General features: G+C 39.4%; 1 protein-coding gene across 1 annotated transcript in view; it reads right to left on the bottom strand.

Moving 5' to 3' along the window:
* Positions 1-993: 993 nt before the first annotated feature.
* The window catches only part of LOC122815015 (extracellular calcium-sensing receptor-like), a 292292-nt gene continuing 270434 nt past the window's right edge, over positions 994-22851 (bottom strand). The window contains exon 5 of the mRNA XM_044087266.1: positions 994-1916. Within this exon, the coding sequence (XP_043943201.1) occupies positions 994-1916 (923 nt within the window). The remainder of the gene's footprint in view (positions 1917-22851) is intronic.

Here is a 22851-nt window from a genome sequence, read left to right as displayed (position 1 = left end):
ATATGTTCAGTCAGGGAGTGAGACAGATTTGTGCTGTCATTTTTCCCTTTGCTTTTTCTCCAATATGGCAACACCTAGGACTAAGAAATATTATCCAAGGTAGGAGGGACACAAAGGTTTCCACATGAGGTGCGCAGGTGATGCATGCCTTTTATTTCTTTGCTCATTTCTATGCATAGTATTGCATGCTTTCATCCAGTTGTGTTTTTATGCTTGTTGACAATGGGTCATCTCCTGGTGGCTTACATATCATTTTTTTTTAAAGTACAGTAATGTGTTATGGCTGGATCAGTAGCAATTCTCAGTAAACAGCATTGTTTTTGTTTGCTTGCATTATTGATCCAAATTAAGAGAGATGTCATGCCCAGATTCTGTGTATAAAAATACAAATGAAGATATTAAAAAGCAAACAAATCACTATTTCAATGTGATTCATATTTTGAAGAAATCTGTAAGTGAAATTATTGCTGGTGATACAGGCTTTTGAATAAAAATATTCTTAACATCAGAGTGCATGTTTTTGTCCTTTGAGTTTTCTGAGTTAACTGAAAAGGTTGAAAGTGTTATTGCATATATGGAAGGGGAATACATGGAAATCTCCCACTATGCACCACAAGTGTGCGTGTGTGTGTGTGTGTGTGTGTGTGTGTGTGTGTGTGTGTGTGTGTGTGTGTGTGTGTGTACCAATACAAAAATAAAAAGACAATAGCAACTTGCATAACTTTGGTTTTAATTACTAATTAACTTAATCATTAAGAATTACTAGCTTGAAATTATTTTCCTTTTATTGATTCCCAAAAATAAAAAAAGAAGCTGCTTGTGGTACAGAGATGTATTACAAATGTTTAAGAATGATACACATTAGTAAAACTATTTATTGCAATGGAAGTATAGGAATAGTGGTTCACTGCATTTAGTGGACAAGTAATATGAAATATAACAACAGCAGGGATATACAGTGACACAGCAGTACACTTGTTATCATACTCTTAATTATTTGCTTTGCTTATTGCTGACATTTCCTTTCCCCATGAGATAGTCTCTGGTGTTCATCTCAGGTCGCAGTAGAATAATATAACATTTAGGCACAAATATACAGGAGAACAATCCAGCACTGGAAGACAGGATTGCAAAGATCTCCACTGCAACCATGTACTTTCCTTTGGTGCTCAGGTAGGCAGGGATAAATGACAGCCACACACTAACAAATACCAGCATGCTGAATGTAATAAACTGCGCCTCATTAAAGCTGTCTGGTAACTTTCTAGCCAGGAATGCAACAACAAAACTTATGCTTGCTAAAAGCCCCAGATACCCCAGTAAACACCAAAAGGCAATGCTTGAGCCCTCATTGCATTCAATAATTATTTTATCATGCCATGCATTCCTGTTCTTTTCTGGAAAGGGAGGATAAACTGTTAACCAGACAATGCATAGAATAATCTGGAACATGGTGCAGAGAAATATAATACTGTTTGGCAAAGCAGGCCTGACCCAGTTCTTCAAGCTGCTGTTTGGTTTTGTAGCATTGAAGGCTATCACTACCATGACAGTTTTCGCCAGCACACAGGATACACAGAGAGTGAAGACTATGCCAAAGGTGGCTTGTCGTAGTAGGCATGTTAGTCCACCTGGGTGGCCAATAAACATCAAAGAAGAAAGGAAGCACATTGTGAGGGCAAGCAAAAGAAGGTAACTGATGCTGCGATTGTTGGCTTTCACAACTGGAGTATCTCTGTGTCTCAGAAAGACCATTAGCACTGTGACAGGAATTAGTGAGAAGATAATGGAGGAAGAAGTCAAAGTGACACCCAGGGGTTCTTCAAACGAGAGATATTCTATGGTTCTTAGAAGACACTTATTTCTGGCAGCACTGGACCAATAATCTTCTGGGCACATCCAACAACTATCGGAATCTAAATATTAAAATAAAAAGAATTAGATAAAAGATGTGAATTTTTATAGTTATAACAAAATGAAAGACAAAGATGTTTTGGTAAGAAAGAAAATGAACTTTTGAAGATGTAATAAAGGAAGGAGGAATTTAAACTGTTGCCTTTTACAAATGTTTGCTGAAGTACTAGCCTATAATATTAGTTTCTGTGGTCAACTAGATCTTCTCATGTTACTGGATTTATGTGTTGTCTGTACAATGCAGAATCTCATAAAACTTAACACCTTTGCCCGCGGTCACATACTTTACTATATACATACTTAAGTTTATTATCATCTCCCAACTGAGGTGTACAGGTATGACTGATCACAAAACATGGTCCATTCCTGGTCCTTATCACATTGCATTTGCAGACCCTGCTTGTCTACTCCAGCATTCACACACAGACAACTAGCCCCTTCTCTGGTCCTGAATCCTGTGTTATTCTTTACAGAAAGTTTTCAGTAGTGATTGCGACTCCCCCCTCTTAGTTATGTCTAATACATTGCATGTCAAAGACCCACCTTCTAGCTTCCAAGTGTTTTTTTTTTCTTTGTGCAATACTTCCTCCTAAGTCCTTCCAAATAATAATTGTTTACTTCTTTGAATCATACTTTCTTGGTGACTCTGATATTATCTCTATTCGTCATCAAGCTTACATGTGATCTGCCATTTAATAAACCATTTTATCTCCCTGTTCTCCAGTTTTCTTATACAAAAAAACTACTTCACCTTGTACTCAAGGCATATCTATTTTTGTAACATTTGTCCCTGTTCCATAATTCCTTGTTTATTTTGTTTGTTTTTTGTTTCTTTGACAATGCAGTCTTGTTGTACAGGTACCTGCAGGTACACACACACACACACACACACACACACACACACACACACACACACACACACACACACACACACACACACACACACACAGCCTTGTAGTATTTGCCGACTATAGAGATAACAGACTGACTACTGCCATAAGGGACAATGGGTGCTCACTTTCAAACTGCTGCAATTACTCTTCACTGCGCTGCTTTGAAATAGCATGATATAGCTTGTCCTTAGATCACTGTGTTGTGCTATTCTCAATCCAGTGTATGTTTCTGGGCAGAGCACATGGATAATTTACAGTAGTCATACCCCAGTACTTCCACATTTGCATGTGGTATAATCCAGCAAGACCACTGTAGTACTACTAGTCAGAGCCTTCTTTAGGGTTACCACCTGTCCCACTTTGCGAGTGACAGTCCCTCTTTGGGCAGTTGTGTCCTGCAAAAAAATTGTAAAAATGGCAAATGTCCTGAGATTTTAGGACAAAATTATTTCCCATAGTTTATGTAATAGTTGCATAAAACAGTTATTCTGTATCTGAACCACCTACATTTTATAAGAAACAGAATAAACAACTAAAACATTACAAGAATAAGCTTTTATATAGGCAAAAAAGTGAAGTTCTGTTGTTCGTACTGGCCAGGGGTATGTTTCGGCCTGCAAAATCTGACGTTTGCACCAAAAATGTCCCACTTTGGGCATTTGAAAAGGTGGCAACCCTAGCCTTCATTGAATCATTGCCTCATAATACATTCTGCAGTCATGCCTCTCAACCTCTTTGATCAAGAAATCTGAACAAAGCCAAAAATAAAAGTGGGACAGAGACTCAAAAACTGGGACAATTTTTAAATATTGCTCTTACAAACTTAGAAAGTTTGGCCACTTCCTCCAGTGTATGGATTGTGAACCGAGTTATAATATTTTTAATGTGGAAACATCACAGCTTTCTCTTCTTTGATTTACTATCACAGTATCATAGCAGAATCGTAAGCTATCAAGCCAGCAGACATTTTAAGCTGAGTCATGCTTCCTAATGAAACTTGATAGGTATTGGTTCCCAAACATTTTGTGAGGGTATATATTCATGAGCATGGCTCGGCAAGCATTAACCACCTTCCTCTCTCCGATACAGACATAGCTGTCAGAACAAGAGTATATTTACAGTTTTCCATACAATGACCACATTTTACTTGAATAGGTGCAGGGATGAACTCTGCTTCACATGGGAAGATTGTTCCAGAGAAGCGTGAGCCTCTGAAACACCTACCTGTCCCTCCAGCGTGTCCTAATTAAATTGCAGACAAAGTTTTGGTCCTTGGATTGGGTGTTCCTGATGTTTTTTTTATTGTACAGATATGCAGCAGGTCCATTATGGCTGGATTGGAGGATGCTTTGTAGGCCAGACATAAATTAAATGAAAAACACATTGACAAAACATTTGGGAACTGAAGAGCTATGTTCATAGATTTATAGATTCATAGATTGTTACTAGACTAATAACCTGGAGGGGCTTTCAAAGCCTAGCCAAGTTTTCCTGAAAGAATAATGATGTCCTTTATCCAAATAGGACACAGAGGGCCAGGGATTTATAAGCTACCTCTGTCATAAGGGGTATAGGTGCCAAGCTCAGAGTAAATTTTCTATTCACTCATCCACTTGTCTAGGTTGTGCTTAAGCTGGGTAATAGACAAACTCAGCGTTGCATGGATGGGAAGCCTGTTCCAAAGAAGGGGCAGTCTCTGGGACACATATCTGTCTCTCCAGCATGTTCCGTTTAAGTCACAGACAAAATTCAGGTCTCTAGACCTTGTTTTTCTGGTACTCTTTGTCTTATGAATATTTAGGAGATTCATAAGTGTGGGGTTTGTGGATGCCTTGTGAGCCAGGAATAGATCACCCCTAAACAATCTATAGGAGGCTGAGTAGAGGAAAAGAACTTTAAGGCAGTCTGGGTAAGGCAGGTTTATTACATCTTGTATTATTTTTGTATGAACCTTTGAAGTCACTCTAGTTGCTGCATTTGCCTGGTCAGGTACATACCAAAGGGAGTACTGCACTCTATTATTGGTCTGATAAGGGCAGAGTAAGTGGGATAATGACCTCTTTGGATGTAGATGCCATGCCCTTACTTATAATTTGCACAACACAAAAGGATTTCCTTATTACTGTAGCCACATGGTGGTCAAACATAAGACTACTGTCTACTTGCATACCCAGATCCCTCATCACTAGGTTGACTCTTAGTGGTGTATTATCAACATGGTAATTAGCTGGGATGTCTGACTTTCTAAAGGATACAATTATACATTTCTTAGCACTGAGTTTAAGACCATGGCATTGGCATCATTTGTTAGTTGGAAATAGACCTTTTTGAAGACTGCTTGAATTTGCAGGGGAGTTGATGATATCCCCCAGCTTGAAATCATCTGCAGATTTAGTCAGCCATAAATTTTCAGCATTTGCTTCCATTTCAGAGAAATAGATGCCAAGAAGGAATGGTCCCAATACAGAGCCCTGGGGGACTCCACTAATGAATGGCCTCTTGGTGGAGATGGCCTCACCTATTTTGACCTCCTTGGTCCTGTCAGTGAGTCAGTTGGCTATCCAGCAGGTGACAAAAGGGTTTATACCTAAATCAGCAAGCTTGTCAATAATGCCTGAGTGGGGTATTGTATCAAAAGCCTTGGAGAGGTGGAGGTAAGCTGTGTGCACAGTCTTACCTTCATCCACTGCTTTGGTGACCCTCTCATAATAGTTCACCAGATTTAATAGGCATGACCTTCCTTTATCATGTCCATGCTGATTCTTTCTATGGCCTTACATATGAGGCTGGTAAGACTTATGGGCATGTAGTTACCCAGATCAGTGGTTGGACCTCCTTTGTGCAAGGGAATGACTGCAGTCAACTTTAATTCCTTGGGCTCAAAACCTGACTGAAGGCTCCAGTTGAAAAGTGATTCAAGTGATACAGAGAGGTCATGCTATTTATTAAACATCCCAGGATGTTATCAAGGCCCATCTATGTAGTCTTTTTGGTCTTGGAAAGTGCATTGATTACCTGTTCCCTAGTTATGGTTGGATAGTTGTGTTATGTGGCATTTCCTTTGGAATATTGGGGGGTAGTGCTGGGAGAAATTTGAGCTGAACCTGTCAGCTAAATGTTGGCAATGGCCTCCAGTTCGGCATTGGTGATGCCATTTACAATAAGTTCTGAGCATTGTTGTGTATCGCCTCTAAGGTTACAGACTTAGCTGTAGATAGATTTTGGTTGTCCTTTACCTGAGAAGCTATTTTTTCTTCAGATTTAGCCTTATTAATTAACCCTCTTAGCTGACTGTTTAGATTGGCCAGGGGGCTTTTAATATATATGGTTTTGTTCCTCCTACCCTTGGCCAAGATTTTTTTCTTTTGTTGTATAACTGATTGATATTGTGATTCTACCAGGGTGTTTTGTCTTTTGTTTTGTCTTTTCAGTTTGTCTTATTCCTAATACCAGTGGGCACAGCTTGCTCTACACAGCTATCAGTATAGCTGTACAGAGAGTTTATAAATAGATCAGTGTATTCTGTGGTGTTTACTGGATTTTGGGGTGCTTGGCGAGAGATGTTAACCTTGGAATAGTTCCTAAAGGTTTTTGGTTTCAACTTTTATTTCAAGTAATACAGGTAATACAGCCTTATGGCCTGATCTGACAAGCAAAGGTATTACACTGGGTGAGGAACATTGGGCCCCCATGCTCATGAGTACAGCATCTAGGATATCTGTGGCCAAACGGATTACTCCTGCCACTAAGAATTGCAGATGTTATACACAGTTCTGCATTACAAAATATTGTAGCTTTCTCATTACATGCAACCATATGTAGATGCCGATGAAAGAGGAAAATTGATGAAGTTAAATCTGAGCGTTGTAAGTAGCTTTATTCAGTTGTCCTTGTATATCTCTATCAGTTTCCTACCTCCTGCAATCCCCCTTTGAACTCTTCTGTATACCTTCATACAGTAATGATTTGCATCTGTGCATTCCAGTGTCTTTCCACACTCTCCAAGAGGTAATAAAAATGTATGTATTAGCGACCAACCCATCTTTCTCTGTCTCCCTGTCCTTCTGCTATTCAGCAGAACCAGTATCTTCCTTGATGATAGGTGCCTCCATACTGTAGCTCTCCTTTCTTTTCTCTCCTTTCCTCAGGACTGCATATTTCAAGCAATAAATCATTCACCACAATTCACCTATTACATTCTTTAACATGTTAATAACCTTTATGCTCCCTGCTATGTACATTCCCAGTGTTCTATGATTTTGTTTTCTATTTCATGTCCCAGTTTCACTTGCAAGGGTAGTATCCCTTCTATTCCCGAAAGGATATATTCACAGTGTTGCAAGCTTTTCCACATATTTTATGCCCTTTTTCTCCTTATTATATTCTTAACCAGACTTCCACTCAGGTAGCCTGTATGAGATTACTTATATCACATTGACCCACATATAATCACAAATGTTGACAGCTACTCATTTGTTCCGTATAGAAGAGGTATCCTGGTGATTCAAGCATTTTCTGTTCCAACGTGATTTAGTTTCTGAGGAAAATATTTTTTTCTTTCTTATTTACTCTTGGAAATAATTTATAATATAATATAATATAATATAATATAATATAATATAATACAGTAACATTTCACTTGTCTTGATTTTTTGGCTTGGTTCAGGTTGCTCTTTTGAAGAAGCATGACCTCAACACCTCCACTGCACCAAGTTCATCTCAAACTGCAATGCACATAAATACCATGTAAATGGTGTAAAATATATTTTCTAAGCCAATGGTTCATGCTGTACATCTCTCTAATAAATCTTCTGTTTTGCACTTTCAAACAGCAGATTTCAGCTTCTGACTTGGAAAAGTGTGGAGTTGTTTATGCTAATAGTGTATGCACTGCATTTGACTAACTCTGTGGTAGCAGACAGCACCCTACTCCACCCCACACACACACACATTTAGCAGATGTTGACTCTCCAATACTCTTGTCTCAGATATATAGGTTCTGTAGACCTGATAACCATGACTGGAGTTATGTGATATGGCTTAGTGGCCACAAAATCTCTTAAAGCTTTGGTGTACTTCAAGAAAGAAGCTGTTTGGTGCATTTAGTAGGGAGTGGACTGAGTATCCTCACCCAGGTCATATAGGCCCTCTACTTTTTCACTATGTAAAAATAATTTCCTTTGGGATCTAAAACAGATTAACTGCATTCTTTATGCTAATGATATTTCCATGACCAGATCCAACAAGCATTCTTTACTTTTGAACAGAGACTTTCAGGAGGACTTCAAAGCTAATTGTAACTGGCTAAACAAAAAATAAACTGCTGATTGTTGTTGTGTCTTTCGGCTTATCCCAGTTTGGGGTCACAACAGCAGAACTCCGGTCCGCTAATGTTTGGTAGTGGATTTTTACTTGACGAGTTACCAGCCCTGTGCACAACCTTCAATGATGGAACGCCCATTCATGCATGTCTCCACACAGAAGACGCTCTAGCTGAGAATCGAACATGACAACGTCTTGCTGTGAGGCGACAATGCTACAGCAGCAACACACAGTGATGCATTCTGGTATCCCACAAAAACTTATAAATGTCTAGAACTTATCCAATACAAACTGTCTGGGCTCTTCTTTTGACAACACCGCACATCAAAGTTATCTAGGCCTAACCTTTGGTCAACATCTCTATTTCCATCCACATACAGAATCACAGGCAAACAGTACTAATTCAGATGAATGTTTCATACAAAATATCTAGCCTGCTCATCAGTGTAGCCTGACAAGCTATAATCATTTAGATATCATTTAGCCATTGATGCGCTTCACTCCTTGTTGCAAAATTCCCTGCCTATAACTACATTTCTCTCTGATCAGAACACAGATCATATTAGTCTGTTGAAAATAAGTTTTTTAAATTTTTAAATTTAACCAGTAATTAAGAATAACATTTCATTATTCTAAACTCAAACATATGGGTTGCTTTTACACCAAGAACTACTCTCCTGTTTGATAAATTCACATTTAAAATTTTACAAAGAGTTACTTTCCACTTAGAAACTAGGACTACACTCTCATAAGCAGCAACAATAATCTGTTGCACAAATCCCTTTCATACTTAGCATGTGCAAAATGGCATTTTCCAAGATAGCAACTGCTGTGGAATGATATCACTGATATATAAGGAAGACTGACAAACTGCAGGCAAACTGTCAGGGATTATCTCTTCAAAAGGATTAGATATAACTGCTACAGGGTCTTGAGTTAATGCACCCTTACAACTGCTCCAACTTCAACTTTATTTTAGGTATATTTTAACAAAACACTGTAACAAATCGGAATAAATATAAAGTATAAAATAAATAGAAACACACTTTAAAAAGCACATTAACTTAGTAGGTCATCCTACTCTGTTGTAAGCAATTTCAAAGTGATATGTTTTTAATGGCCAAGAATGATGGCCAAAGAGGGGTACATCTGCAGCCACTGAGAGAGGTAGTTCTGCAGCTGAGGAGCCTGATAAGCAAAAGGATGTGAATTGCCATAGCCTCAGTTTTAGGGGTCTATATCATAACATCGAAGTCTTATAACTTTGAATGTTATAATATCGACCCCAGTAGAGCAAAACACCAGAATACCGAACAGTCAGAATAGCGAATTTTTTTCCCAGGGAAAAAATTTGCTGTTCCGACAAACATACACACAACACAAGCACACCAAAATAAATAATCCACATGCACACACACACACACACACACACACACACACACACACACACACACACACACACACACACACACACACACACACACACACTTCACAAAACCCTACACTAAACCATACATACACCACTAGCTATCCACTTAACCCAACCCTAACCCTAATGTCCGTCACTATCGCACACTCACCTTACCTGCTCCTTAACCCTAACTCACCTACCCCACCCTAACCCTCACATCCACACAATCGCACACTTACCTGACCCACTCCCTAACCCTTACTCACCTAACCCTTGCCCAATCGCACACTTACCTTCGTTCGCACACTTACCTTAACCTGGTCCGTAACCTTCACTCCACAGTTGAGGAAATAGCGAAGCTGCAGAAACGGCCCATTGAATACTTTCCCTAGGAAAGTATTTGGTGTTCTGCAGCTTCACTATTTCCAGCATTTGCTCTACTGGGTTCGATATTATAACATTTGAAGTTGTTAGACTTCGATGTTATAATATAGACCCAGTTTTAGAGGGGTTCAATTTCAACCATTTACTAGAAAGCTATAAATACATGGCTTTAAAATGGTCTGCTATACAGTACACACTCACCATCTTATGTTAAGGAAAGAAGTAATATTTTTAGGAGTCATTCACTTAATTATAATATGCAAGTCCCTGTTCCCTGATAATATCACCCAATGGAAGCATGTATACTGTGAAAAGTAAAGGGCCTAGATTTAAACCCTGAGGGATTCCACAATCCATTGCATAAGCTGAAGATGCATCAACAATATCAAATGCTGTTGAGATAGCCAGGTGGATCAACACTGTGAAGAAATGCTGTTTTTAGGCCATGAGGTAATCATTAACATCCTGTGTCAGGACAGTTTCTGAGCTATGTTGAGTGTTAATCCCAGATTATTTTTTTTTTATAAAGTTCATTCTCTAAAAGATGAGTTTGTAGCTGCTTAAAAACAACCTTCTTAATAACCTTAACTAAGAAGTTAAGGTTAGATATTTGATGGAAATTATCAAATACATTAGGGTGGAAAGTTGTTTTTTAAGAGTAAACATAACCAGTGTTTCCTTAAAAGCTATCAGAATGGTACCAGCACTTGAAGACAAACCCATATTGTGATGAATAACAGGAACCAGAACATCGATACTATCTTTAATTAACTCCAATAGGCAGGGATCCAGTATGGAGGTTATTTATTGCAGTTCTAAGACTGTAGAAATAATATGACTGTTGAACTCCATCCAAGATATACAAGAAGAACAGGCAGGAATTTCGGCAATACATACTGTGTACCCGCAGTGGTGGTGCTGCGGTAGCGTTGTCACCTCACAGTAAGATGCTCTCCGGTTCGATTCTCAGCTAAAGCGTCTTCAGCGTGGAGACATGCATGAATGGGCATGCCTTTGTTGAAGGTTGTGCATCAGGGCTGGTAACTCGGCACGTAAAACTCAACTACCAATCATTAGTGGACCGGAGTTCTGCTGTGGCGACCCCTAACCGAGAAAAGCCAAAAGACGCAACAACAACCTACTGTATCCAGGGTGCAGGCCAGGCCTAATAACCTTACTGGAGAAGAAAAGAGCAATGGGCTCACACTCTACACTAGAAAGCACTCTCCATGTGGACAGGCATGTTGGGTTATATACCCCCACCACAACACCAAAGACTGCAGATTGTCAATTTCACGTCATAATGATCTCTCTAGATAGAAAAATAACCTTTCTTCAACTGCTCTCTGCATAGCAAATGGCACAGTGCTCTTCCAATTCAAGTTTTCACTCCACATGCCCTCCTACTACCAATGACATTCCAACCTAAGCCCTTTCGTACAAAGGAGATGAAGATTGTACTCAAACAATGGTTTGTACCTTTTAGTAGGAACTGTACAGATTTGACCTCGAGACATAGAGTTCATGATTGTGGCTGCAGACCTATTATAATCCTCAACTAACTTATTTAAAACCTAGCGCTATCCAATAGACAAAACTGAGGGACCTAGATAAAAAGAAAAGCTTTGGAGTAATATGTGTCATACAGTGAATCAAGCTCATTTCCTGAACAAAGAGAATTAGTTCTGGAAGTACAAGGCCATGAAAGTGTAGCTGGTTCAACCAGCGCCCTTTATAAGTACTGTGAACCAGTGCTCCACCCCCTCTGCTCTTCAAGTAAAGAGCAAAAAAGAAAGAAAAATGGATGTCTAATAGTACACCATCTAGATGGCCATATGCATGACACGCCACCTTTCTACTACCCCAATCATTCACATCCTGTTTCTGTGCTGTGCCCCAACCCTCCTTCAATGCATGTTATTAAAATAACTTAATGTCTTCTTTTTAAACTGTAGCAAACTGCTTGCAACAAATGTAGCAAACAGTTACTATTGTTTATACCCTGCCTGCACAGAGAACTATGACAATTGTGTTTTTCTTTAAAAAAAAATTTCTTCTTTTTAAACTACAGCAACCTGCTTACTACTGTTTTTACCCTGCCTGCACAGAGAGCTGTGGAGCCTAAAATTTAGTTAATAAAAAAATCTTCTTTTCAACCTATAGAAAACAGTTACTACAGTTTATACCCTGCACACAGCACTACAGTTCTCAGGTTTTGATTAAAAAAAGTTTTTTTTTTTTATTTTTGAACTGTATTAAACTGCTTGCTACAATGTAACAAGCAGTTGCTACAGTTTTGACCATACATGGAGTGCTACAGTGCACAGGTTTGACCACAAATGGGATACTGGCTTTTAAAAGCTGGTATTTCTTTAAAGAGAGATCAGGATTGGCTAATCCCACCGCACCCCCACCACCACTTTTCATCCAGAGCAATTGACCTTCTCACTCCATCTTAGCTACACTGCTGCAAGGCCAAAATGGATCAGGAAATTCTTGGACCTTTAAACTGGAATAGTGCCTGCCTATAACTACACTTCTCTGTGCTAAGAACACCACTCTTATTCAGTCTGCTGAGAGTCTTTGTCCTTTGGCTTTTCCCGGTTAGGGGTCGCCACAGCGGAACTCCAGTCTGCTAATGATTGGCAGTTGATTTTTATGTGCCGAGTTGTTGGCCCTGATGCACAACCTTCAACGAAGGTACACCCATTCACGCATGTCTCCACACAGAAGACGCTCTAGCTGAGAATCGAACAGGATAACATCTTACTGTGAGGCGAGAACGCTACCACAGCACCACCACCGCAGTCTACTGAGAGTAAGAGTTTTAAATTCATAAATTTAAGCAGCAATTAAGAATACCACTGCACTGATCTAAACTTAAATAAATTGTTTCCTGTTACACTAGGTTAAAAGGAGGTGGAGAATGTTGGCACTACTGCTGATTACTGAAATCCTGCTTTACCTCCTCTTTTACTGTGAGTTTTCTGTAGTGTTGAAAGCATGCCTACATTCTCAGTATTGGGGGCACTTTCTTTTAGCAGTTAGTTATCCACAAGCAGAGTATACTGTGTACCCAAGGGGATTTATTTGATGAGTTGCCCATTAACTATGCAGCATATTTTTTTTGTTTTCTTGACTTATGTTGAGTGTGCTGTTCATGCATCATTTCACATAGCTCATAGACACTTCGCTGGGTATTGAACTGCCAGATGATAAAATATTTGGGTTGATAAGCTATCTTTCCTTGCACCTCATGTATAACTGTCTGGGTTATGCACTACATTGCATATCTCAGACATTTTGATTTGTAATATTATTCAATATGCATTGATTGGATTTTAGATTTATGAATTTGCTATTTTTTTTTCTTTTTCCCTGTATTTAATGCTGCAAATGAATTTCTGCCATTTACTTAACTGTTTTTGCCTATGCAGCCCAGGTCACAACAAAAAACAGGTCCTTGGATAAGTTTACTAACCAGGTAAGCAAACAGACAAACACAAATAAACAAATACATACATACATACAGACATACATACATGCACCTCTCTCATGTGTAACAAAACTTATTACTTAATGAATGACAATTATAGCTCTAATTTAATTCCAAAGAGTACACCACATGTTTAGCTTTCTCAGTGTGATCCTGTTCTACTTCATGTTGTGGAGATTGACCTCAGCAAAGACTGATGGACCTTTCTGCTGCCCAGTCCTTCCCACCTCACATTTACCACCCCTAGATCATTCCTATTTATACAACAGTCACATCTTTTCCTTATTAATCTTTCCCACTGCAGTTCATATACCCTAGAAAACAGGCTCTATAATCCTATCGATAAACATCTTTTTTTCTTAAAACAGTCCTCATAAAGCATTTCCATTGCTCTCAACCCTAAACAACACCATAGTCATCCAGTACAAACCACCATCCATTATAACATCTATACTTTTATCACCAGTGACCATTCAGACAATACAAGTACCAAGTTAAACAAATGACACTCCACTCATATGTGCCAAACACAAACAAACCTGCAACAACAACAAATACAGCAACAACATCAACAATAACAGCAAGCATTACCAATTCACCATTCCACTTCATGGTCATTTCCATTCAAATACCAATGTCCTATGGAAAAGAAAGTACAATATATGATAAAATGAAAATATTCCATAAATGCAGTCTGTTAGGCAATGCAACTCCAACTCCTATTACATAACCCTCATATCAATAGCTACAAAGCAAAGCCTGACCTAGCTTATACAGCCATTAACTAGATTCAAGAAAACAGCAACTATTCAACTTTTAAATGGCTGTTCATAAACAAACAATAAGTATGCAAAAAACATAGCACTGCTTCCATAGTCAATAAATAACAACCCATGCAATACAATTTCTTTATTTAGCTGAGCAATACATATGCTCAAAAAAAAAACATGCTCTCACTCTACTCTTCTCTTCCAGGTAGTGCAAAAAGTTAATTTACTCCAATAAATTTCCTGCATATCAATAATTAAAATAATTTGACCAATCTGACAGAGGAAACTCAGCATTTACTTGTATCTCCTTATTCCTACATTCAAATAACATATTTTTGGTTCCTAAGCTGTATAACAATACCAATTTTAACATGGGGAATTGGAAATTATTTCCTATTCTTAATATCCATAAGCCATATGTATAGCCAAGCTTAGTTTCAGTCACTAAAGAGATTAACTTATGTGTTTTGGCCCACCGGGATGAAATGCAGGTACAGTCCCACCATAGGTCTTTCCAAGATCATATATTCTGACAACGATGCTAAAAAAATTAAATAAGCCCTCAGCAAAATATTCTTATGTATTGCTCTATTTTTATATGATTTGAATAAACTAAAATAGTTCTTCCAACGAGTAAATAAATAAATAAATGCATTTAATTCCAAATCCCACTTGTTTATAATGACTGTCAAATCCTGTGGGCTAGAATTTTGTATGCTTTTAAAAAATAGTAATTTGGGGGGTTAAATTAAACACAGTACTAATAACATGCAGTACATAAAAAAATGCATGCATATTTTTAATTCTTCTACTTGCCATATGTCGACATAAGAAATAATTGTTACTTATACCTTGTCTTGACTTAAATATATTAAAAATAAATAAACAGAAAATACCTCTGCACTTCAACCTCATTGCCTGTTTTCTACTTTAATACTACTGGTAAACAAGAGGAAACAGGCAAATCTGCCCAAGGAAACTGAATATTTGAAAAAAGTACTCTATACTTTAATATCAAATTCCTGAAAACCTTCATAAGATAGTTCTGTGTATGGGGTGAATTCATTACTTTCTGTCAGGTGGAAAATCTCAATTGCCTTATGGAATTTATAACTTTTTTGAAGGACTGTTCTAGTAATTTATTTTATTTATAACAGTTTACCGAAGTTTAGCTGAAAGCTAATATTTCTGGATCTCTGATATTATGGTGAAAATTATCCAAATGAGCTAACTAGTTGTCTCCATGGAATTCTGAGGTAACTACCCCACCAAAAAATTAATCTATACTATTGTGACTTTCCTGTACCATGAAAAATCTGGAAGTAGCAGCATATTCTGAATAAAAAATAAGATACATTTTAATTTGAAAAATAGCCTTCCAGCAAAGTATATGTTGATGTTAAACCAAGGCTTTAAAGTTATTTTCATGTGATTAAAAGTCTCCTTTGGCTGAAGTTATATTGTCCTGTTAAATATTAAATGACAGAACTAGATTTTAATAAAATTAACAACGGTAACATTCCCTGGGATTCTAACCTGATTGTAAATAGACATCCATCCATCCACAACCTGTTTCCCCATTTTTGCACATAGGGTTGGGGTGTCACCTTAACAGTGACAGGGTTTATATCACCAGATGGCTAGCCCTGCTGTGGTAGTTTTTTCACACCACAGACTTGCACATACATGACCACTCATACCTACGGCCAATTTGGAGTGTCAAACCACCTACTGCATGTCTTTGGAATGTGGGAAGAAACCAAAGCACCTAGATGAAAACCATGTAAACACAGAGAGGATATGCAGAGTCTGCATAGAATGTACTGCAGCCAAGAATCAAAATGGGGAACCTGTTGCTGTGAGGTGACAGCACATTCCACTGTACTACTATACCACCCTAACTTGATTATAAATATAAATCAATAAATTAAAGTTACATAATTACTTTATATACATAAAATAAATAAATTTATACATTTCTTAAGGAAAAACTTACAATAAATATTTCATTAAAAGTTCATTAGTCAAATCTTTTGGTTGAAGCATGTCGTACATAAATATAAACTATACTTTCTTGTACAATAATGCTTCAGAAATATTATAAATGCATTCAGGAGAAAAAATAACACATAATAAAAAAAATTAATTGAGCAGCCTTCTTATTATAAAATTCAGAAAAATGGGGTGCTACAGGACTCATAGCTCTAGCATGTCTTATATCATATACATGTTCTAGTATGCATTTCCTAACTGTCTACTAGTCTGCTGTATATAATATTTATCACAAGTATATCTCAAGGCATATGTCACAGCACTTTGATAATCAAAATTAGCTGGTTGGACACACTTGTGACCATTAATACAAAAGTCACCAATTTTATCCATACTGTATATTTACAAACAGTACAACCCTTATAGCAACACACAGTTCTTTCTTCAATCCCCAAATGGGAATGTACCAACTGATCCTCTATATTAGGAGCACTACTATAAGTTTTTTTTTTATTTTACATTCCTCAAAAGTTCCCCCAACTGATATAAAACCTGTGTGCTGCTTGACATATTTTAACAGGTTAAATAAATGTTCTGCTGTATATGCTGTATGTTCTATAAGAAGCATCAGATCATCTGCATAGGCCAGCATTTTATGAGTTATTTTTGATATAAAAAGGGATAATTTTAGGCTCTTGTAAAATAACATTAGTTATTGGGTTAATTGCAAAAAGAAACAGAGTAGGAAATAGTGAGCAGCTCTGTCTTACCACAGAAGTCTGAGTATTTAAATCTGAGTTGAAACCATTTATGGTTAAGTGATATTTAGAGTGGTGGAATAGAGCAGAGATCATCGGCCGGATTCAGCAAGCTCTGCACGGAGTGCCTGAATAGTGCAAGAGCAGCTGCATGCAATATGGCCACCGAGCGATCCAGGAACGAGCCCCTGAGACATGCATGAGTGCTCCTACTCTATTCCTGCACAGACACCATTGTTATATGCTAATTACCTCATTTGCTGGTGAAAACCATGCAAATGAGGTAAATTAGAGATCCAGGATATATAAATAAAATAAATGTATGGTCATTGGCATGAGAAATAGTTACAAAATTATAAAAAGCTACTTTTTTTTTTTTTTTGCCATTCTTGGCTGTTTAAGCATAGGGCAGCAGTGTGCAAATGGGATCGGCCCAAAAATAAGAAAAAAGTTGAAAATAAGCTTTTAAACCTAAATCAGAATTTTCCATAATAATCAATGGCATGCATAAGACAACAATACCAGGTAATAGTGGATGCTAAGGAGGAAGGCTGAGTGTGGTAACTATGAATTAGCATTCTGTTTTATCTTTCCTCTGTTTCCTCTCAGTGTTAGCTTGCATCCAACCGTGTAGGTGCAGCAACACCATTGTATAAGTCTAAGAGGTGGATAACCTCATAAGGGGGTGTGTCATGCATGCTGTAAGCTTATTGGAGCTCTGTGGCCTGTGTTTGCCTTTAGCTAAGCACAGCTAAGGAAGGGGGCGTGTCTGAGGCTGCCTAGCAGTGTTTACATTGCCTAAATGGATGTGTGCGCTGCGCACTGGGTTTTAAGCAAAAAAAATAAATAAATAATAAAACAGGAAATAGCAGCTCTGTTCACATCGGAGCACTGGGTATATGCGCCGCACCTTGGGGCTTAAATGGGAAGGCAATGGCAAGGGAAAACAGGAGTAGGAAGGCAATCAAGGGGAACTAGCATAGCTGGCAGGTGAAATGTATCAGAATCAGCCAATTACACATGGAATAGCCTAGCACGGTACTATAAACTATGCAAACACCTTCCAGTCTGGTTTTTCACACAAACTCTACACCACCAGTGTGCACAGATGGGGAAATTTTACCTGACAAAACTAACAAAATGTTAGGGGCTGCTGTCGCCCTCATACATCAATATGTGTAAGAGGCTGAGGGTGGTGAGGATGTGAATGCTGACAACCAACCCACAGTGAGGAGGAGGAGAAGAGTGTACAGACCCAGGGTAACCTACCAGGGGCTACATGAGCTGGAGATAGTGGAGCACTATAGGGTGGACAGGGACATTCTACAGCAAATTCTTGAGCTGTGCCAGTCACAGCTTACACACAGAACCAACAGAGGGGAACCCATTCCAGTGAATACCAAGGTATGTGTAGACTTAAGAATACTAGCCACAGGTACCTTCCAAAGGGCAACTTGGGATATCATGGGGATCTCACAGGCATCAGCATCCAGTGTACTCCACCAGTTCCTGAATGCCATGTCAGCACATGCCGGTGAGCACATATATTTCCTCAACACCCGTGAGGCATTGACCAGCAATATGCATCTCTTCCACAAAATAGCAGAATATCCTGAGGTAGTGGGTGCTATAGACTGCACGCACATACACATCAAAGCACCACCCAGCGAGTGGGGCTAGGGTCTACATAAACCACAATGGCTTCCCCTCCATCAACTGCCAGGTCAAATGAGATGCCCAGGGCATTATCTTAAATGTGTGTGCTGGCAGTCCTGGAAGCTATCATGACTCCCACATCTGGCATATAACACGGTTGTACCAGTCATTTGCCATTAGGGACATCCCATATGGCCACCTAGTGGGGGATGCTGGCTACGCACTGGAGCCATGGCTGATGACACCCTTCAGAAATGTGCACACACCTGAACAAGAATGCCATAATGAGGCACATGCACAAACCAGAATCATAATAGAGTGTGTGTTTGGGATGTTCAAGTCACAGTTCCGCTGCCTGGACAGATCCAGTGGAGCCTCACAGTACTCTCCAGCTACATGTACACAAATGTTCAAAGTATGTGACATGCTACAAAATATGATCCTGTGGAAACAGCTGCAGCAGGAACAACATGAATCAAGGCTACACAGCCCCACACCATTGTCAAAGCCATCACAGGCACAGAGGGACATATTGCGTGCAGCAGCTCTTGCACTATTCAGGCGCTCCATGCAGAGCTTGCTGAATCCGGCCGATGATCTCTGCTCTATTCCACCGCTCTAAATATTGCTTAACCATAAATGGTTTCAACTCAGATTTAAATACTCAGACGTCTGTAGTAAGCCAGAGTTGCTCACTATTTCTTACTCTGTTTCTTTTTGAAATTAACCCAATAACTAATGTTATTTTACAAGAGCCTAAAATGATCCCTTTTTACATCAAAAATAACTCATATAAAATGCTGGCCTATGCAGATGATCTGATGCTTCTTATAGAACACACAGCATATTCAGTAGAACATTTATTTAACCTGTTAAAATATGTTAAGCAGCACACAGGTTTTATATCAGTTGGGGGAACTTTTGAGGAATGTAAAATTAAAAAAAATCTTATAGTAGTGCTCCTAGTATAGAGGATCAGTTGGTACATTCCCATTTGGGGACTGAAGAAAGAACTGTGTGTTGCTATAAGGGTAGTACTGTTTGTAAATATACAGCGTGGATAAAAATGGCAACTTTTGTATTAATGGTCACAAGTTTGTTCAACCAGCTGATTATGATTGCCTTGAGATATACTTGCAATAAATATTTTATACAGCAAACTAGCAGACAGTTAGGAAATGCATAGTGGAACATGTAGTTCCTCCTTCAACTACCTGAGCCTGCCCATGTAGGCAGAAAGAGGCATGCCCAGTATGCCAAGGCCTTGGCAAAGAGGCAATGCATAGCACATACACTGACACAGTAGGGACCCAGGAAATGACACCTCTCTCTGACTCACGCATACAGTAAAAGGGATGCCAAATATGACACTACCTGTGCTTTACCATGTATAGGGAGTATACTATGTGCATCCGACATAGTCAGTCCTCCAGCACCGTCCTCAATACTGGCACAGCCACAAGGTAAGTCACTCTTCCTATCAATTACTGAATGGAGTAGTATATTCTGATAGTTGTATCTATAGTATGGACGCGAGCATGCAAGGGAATCGGGTGGTTGAATGGGATGGCAGCAGATAGTGGACACCTATATGGGCAGCATGAAATCCATAACAAATACTGGTGTCAACACACTAGGTAGTACTAGATAAGGTGACAAATCCCACTGCAGTACATGTGGTGACCCAAATGTGTGTCCATAAAACACACACATGCATGTTAGTGAGGGTCACATACCCACCACCAGCCTCAAACAGCAGGACAGGTGTAGATGACCATAAGGAAAGGCTGGGTTAAGGCCTCCAATTGATGGCAATGGTGAACAGCCCCCCCCCTCCAGACCTACACAGACAGACTACAACAGGTCTGGCAGTTGTATGTTAGTTCGGGAGGGTAAGAAGTCTGAAACTGTAATGTAGGTCAATAAAACCTAAGATCTGTACTCTACTTATATACCTCCAGTCTGCATGATACATCAGAATACAAAATGAAATGGAAGCCAACAGAGTACCTGAAATACCAGTACAGTCATAGCAAATGTTTAAAGTCGTCAGGTGTGCAAAATCTATGTAGAAATGCAGTAAAGTGTAAATGTGAGATGTAATAACAGTGGAGCACAGATTACACGAGCTGGCCCAATCTACAAGATAGATTGTTGCATGTGTACAATATGCAGGGGTCAGTGTGTTAGGTTGTTGTGTGTTCAGTATTGTGTGGAAGTGGTCAGCATGTAGGCATGGAGGGTTGTTTCTTGTTGGCCTATGGGCCATACTGTGGATGACAGGGCCATGTTCTGACAACTGCAGTGCCAACCTCAATGCTTCTCAGCAATTCCCATGTCAGCAGTCGTCCATACTTACTGTCCAGATGTCAATATCTGTCACTGTCTGAAAGATGAACATGCCATGAATGTGGGCCCATACATACACACAGTACACAGGTGGAAGTACCCTAGACAGAGTACATAAAATGTAACTGTCAAATGTGAACACCTTTGGAATTGTACATACTGGTTAGCAGCAGATTAGTTGTCTGTGTAGTATGGAATACTGATGTAGTCTGACCAGTCACTGGCAGACCACAAAAGGCACAGTTATGAAATAATGAGAGACTGCCTATGTCCTCGCATAAGGCAGTATAAGGGGAATGTCCCATATATATCTGTGAATCAGTTCCAAGTAGCTTCCATATCACACATGCACTCAGGTCCCCCCACCATCAGCCACAAGTTTGTCACAGGTCATATCCTTGCTGTTGGGAATGAGTATAGTATGACCCCACTTCTGTATGGGAATACCCACAGAATGCAGCATGCTGAAGAGGTGTCCCATGCAGGTGTGTCCCTAGCAGTAAACAGCACCCTACCTGCATCCAGACCAATGGATTAATATGGACAGGAACTATTGCCATTAACACCTTGCACACTTACCCTGTCACCCCAGGGGAATCCACTGGCTCGCAGCCTGGGAATGTAGGAGCGACAGACTGCACTGGCCTGTTACAGATGGCCTGCATCACTACCAAATGGCCTACAGTCCTGTCAAAGGCTTGTGCCTCACCCATAGTGCCAATGTATGGTATCTCATGCAGTCCCAACTAACAACCTAACACAGTCAAGAGAACTCAAATGCAAGGCCATGTTGACAAATCCCAGTAGCATACCCCCAAATTCTACTGCATGAACTGTGGACCAACCCCTAAATACTGCTGGGATGGAGGGCCAACTATAGGGATACTTTTCAGATATGGCTCGACTAATGTTAGGTAGAGGATAGAATAAAAGAGTGGGGGGTGCACAAGCATGGACATCATGGAGTGTGTGAAGTCTGAAACTCTGATGTGTACCCATACTAGCCCTGCCTGCAAACCCAGTAATGGGTGGCTACAAACCTGCTAATAAACCACAATGTGAAGGGGAACTGACAAGATATATGAGCTCTGCCTCTGGGTAACCTGGGTGAATGTGTGCAGCTGAGAGATATGGCCACAGCAGGAAACGGCCATTCTGTTAAGTCGATATATGTACAAGAAAGGGATCCTCAGCCACCATAGTACCAAGATGCTGGACCATTTACACAGACCCATCAGCAAGTGTCTGCAGCTACTCCTCCAGAATGGCATGCGTGTGCAAGAATGTGTAGGCTGCGGACCACAATACTAAACACAGCTTCATTCATCTTGTATTTCCCAGGAAATAACTGTGAGCAGATAAGCATATCTGTCAGGAGTTGATGACATAATATATCACAGTGTAAAACAGTACATATCTCTGAATATCTCTGCTAACACCAACCATGTAACACAAGCAGCACAGACAGCAATAGTTACAGTATCCCACTATCTGTCACCCATTGTGACTCCATATTGTCAACCTATCTACAGATATCCTGCAGAAACAGGTTGCTAGCTGTAGGTGTAGAATACCAAACCCTAGACTGGAGTACAACCCTACCTGGAATGGATTCACACACTCAATACAGAAGGTCATACTGAGCATGCTCCTACACTTAGAGAAATGAAGCCCATGTCTGACATATACATATTTGTCACTCGCAGATGTCTGTGCATGGGTCCACTATGTAATTTTGAAATACTGAAATCCCAAAATTCAGTATATCCAAATTAAATAGCCAAATACTCAAAGTTCCAAAACCGGCAGAAGTGTGAAATTCAAAATCCCAAAGCACGGAGATGTTGAATTTACGCTTCCACTGGTGAGGAGTGTGGATGTATCAGTTGAATTTAGGTACGTTTGT

This window comes from Protopterus annectens, chromosome 11.part0 (assembly GCF_019279795.1).
Source record: "Protopterus annectens isolate FY-2018-M chromosome 11.part0, PAN1.0, whole genome shotgun sequence".
Classification (NCBI taxonomy): Eukaryota; Metazoa; Chordata; order Ceratodontiformes; family Protopteridae; genus Protopterus; species Protopterus annectens.
This window is presented reverse-complemented; position numbering and strand designations above follow the sequence as displayed.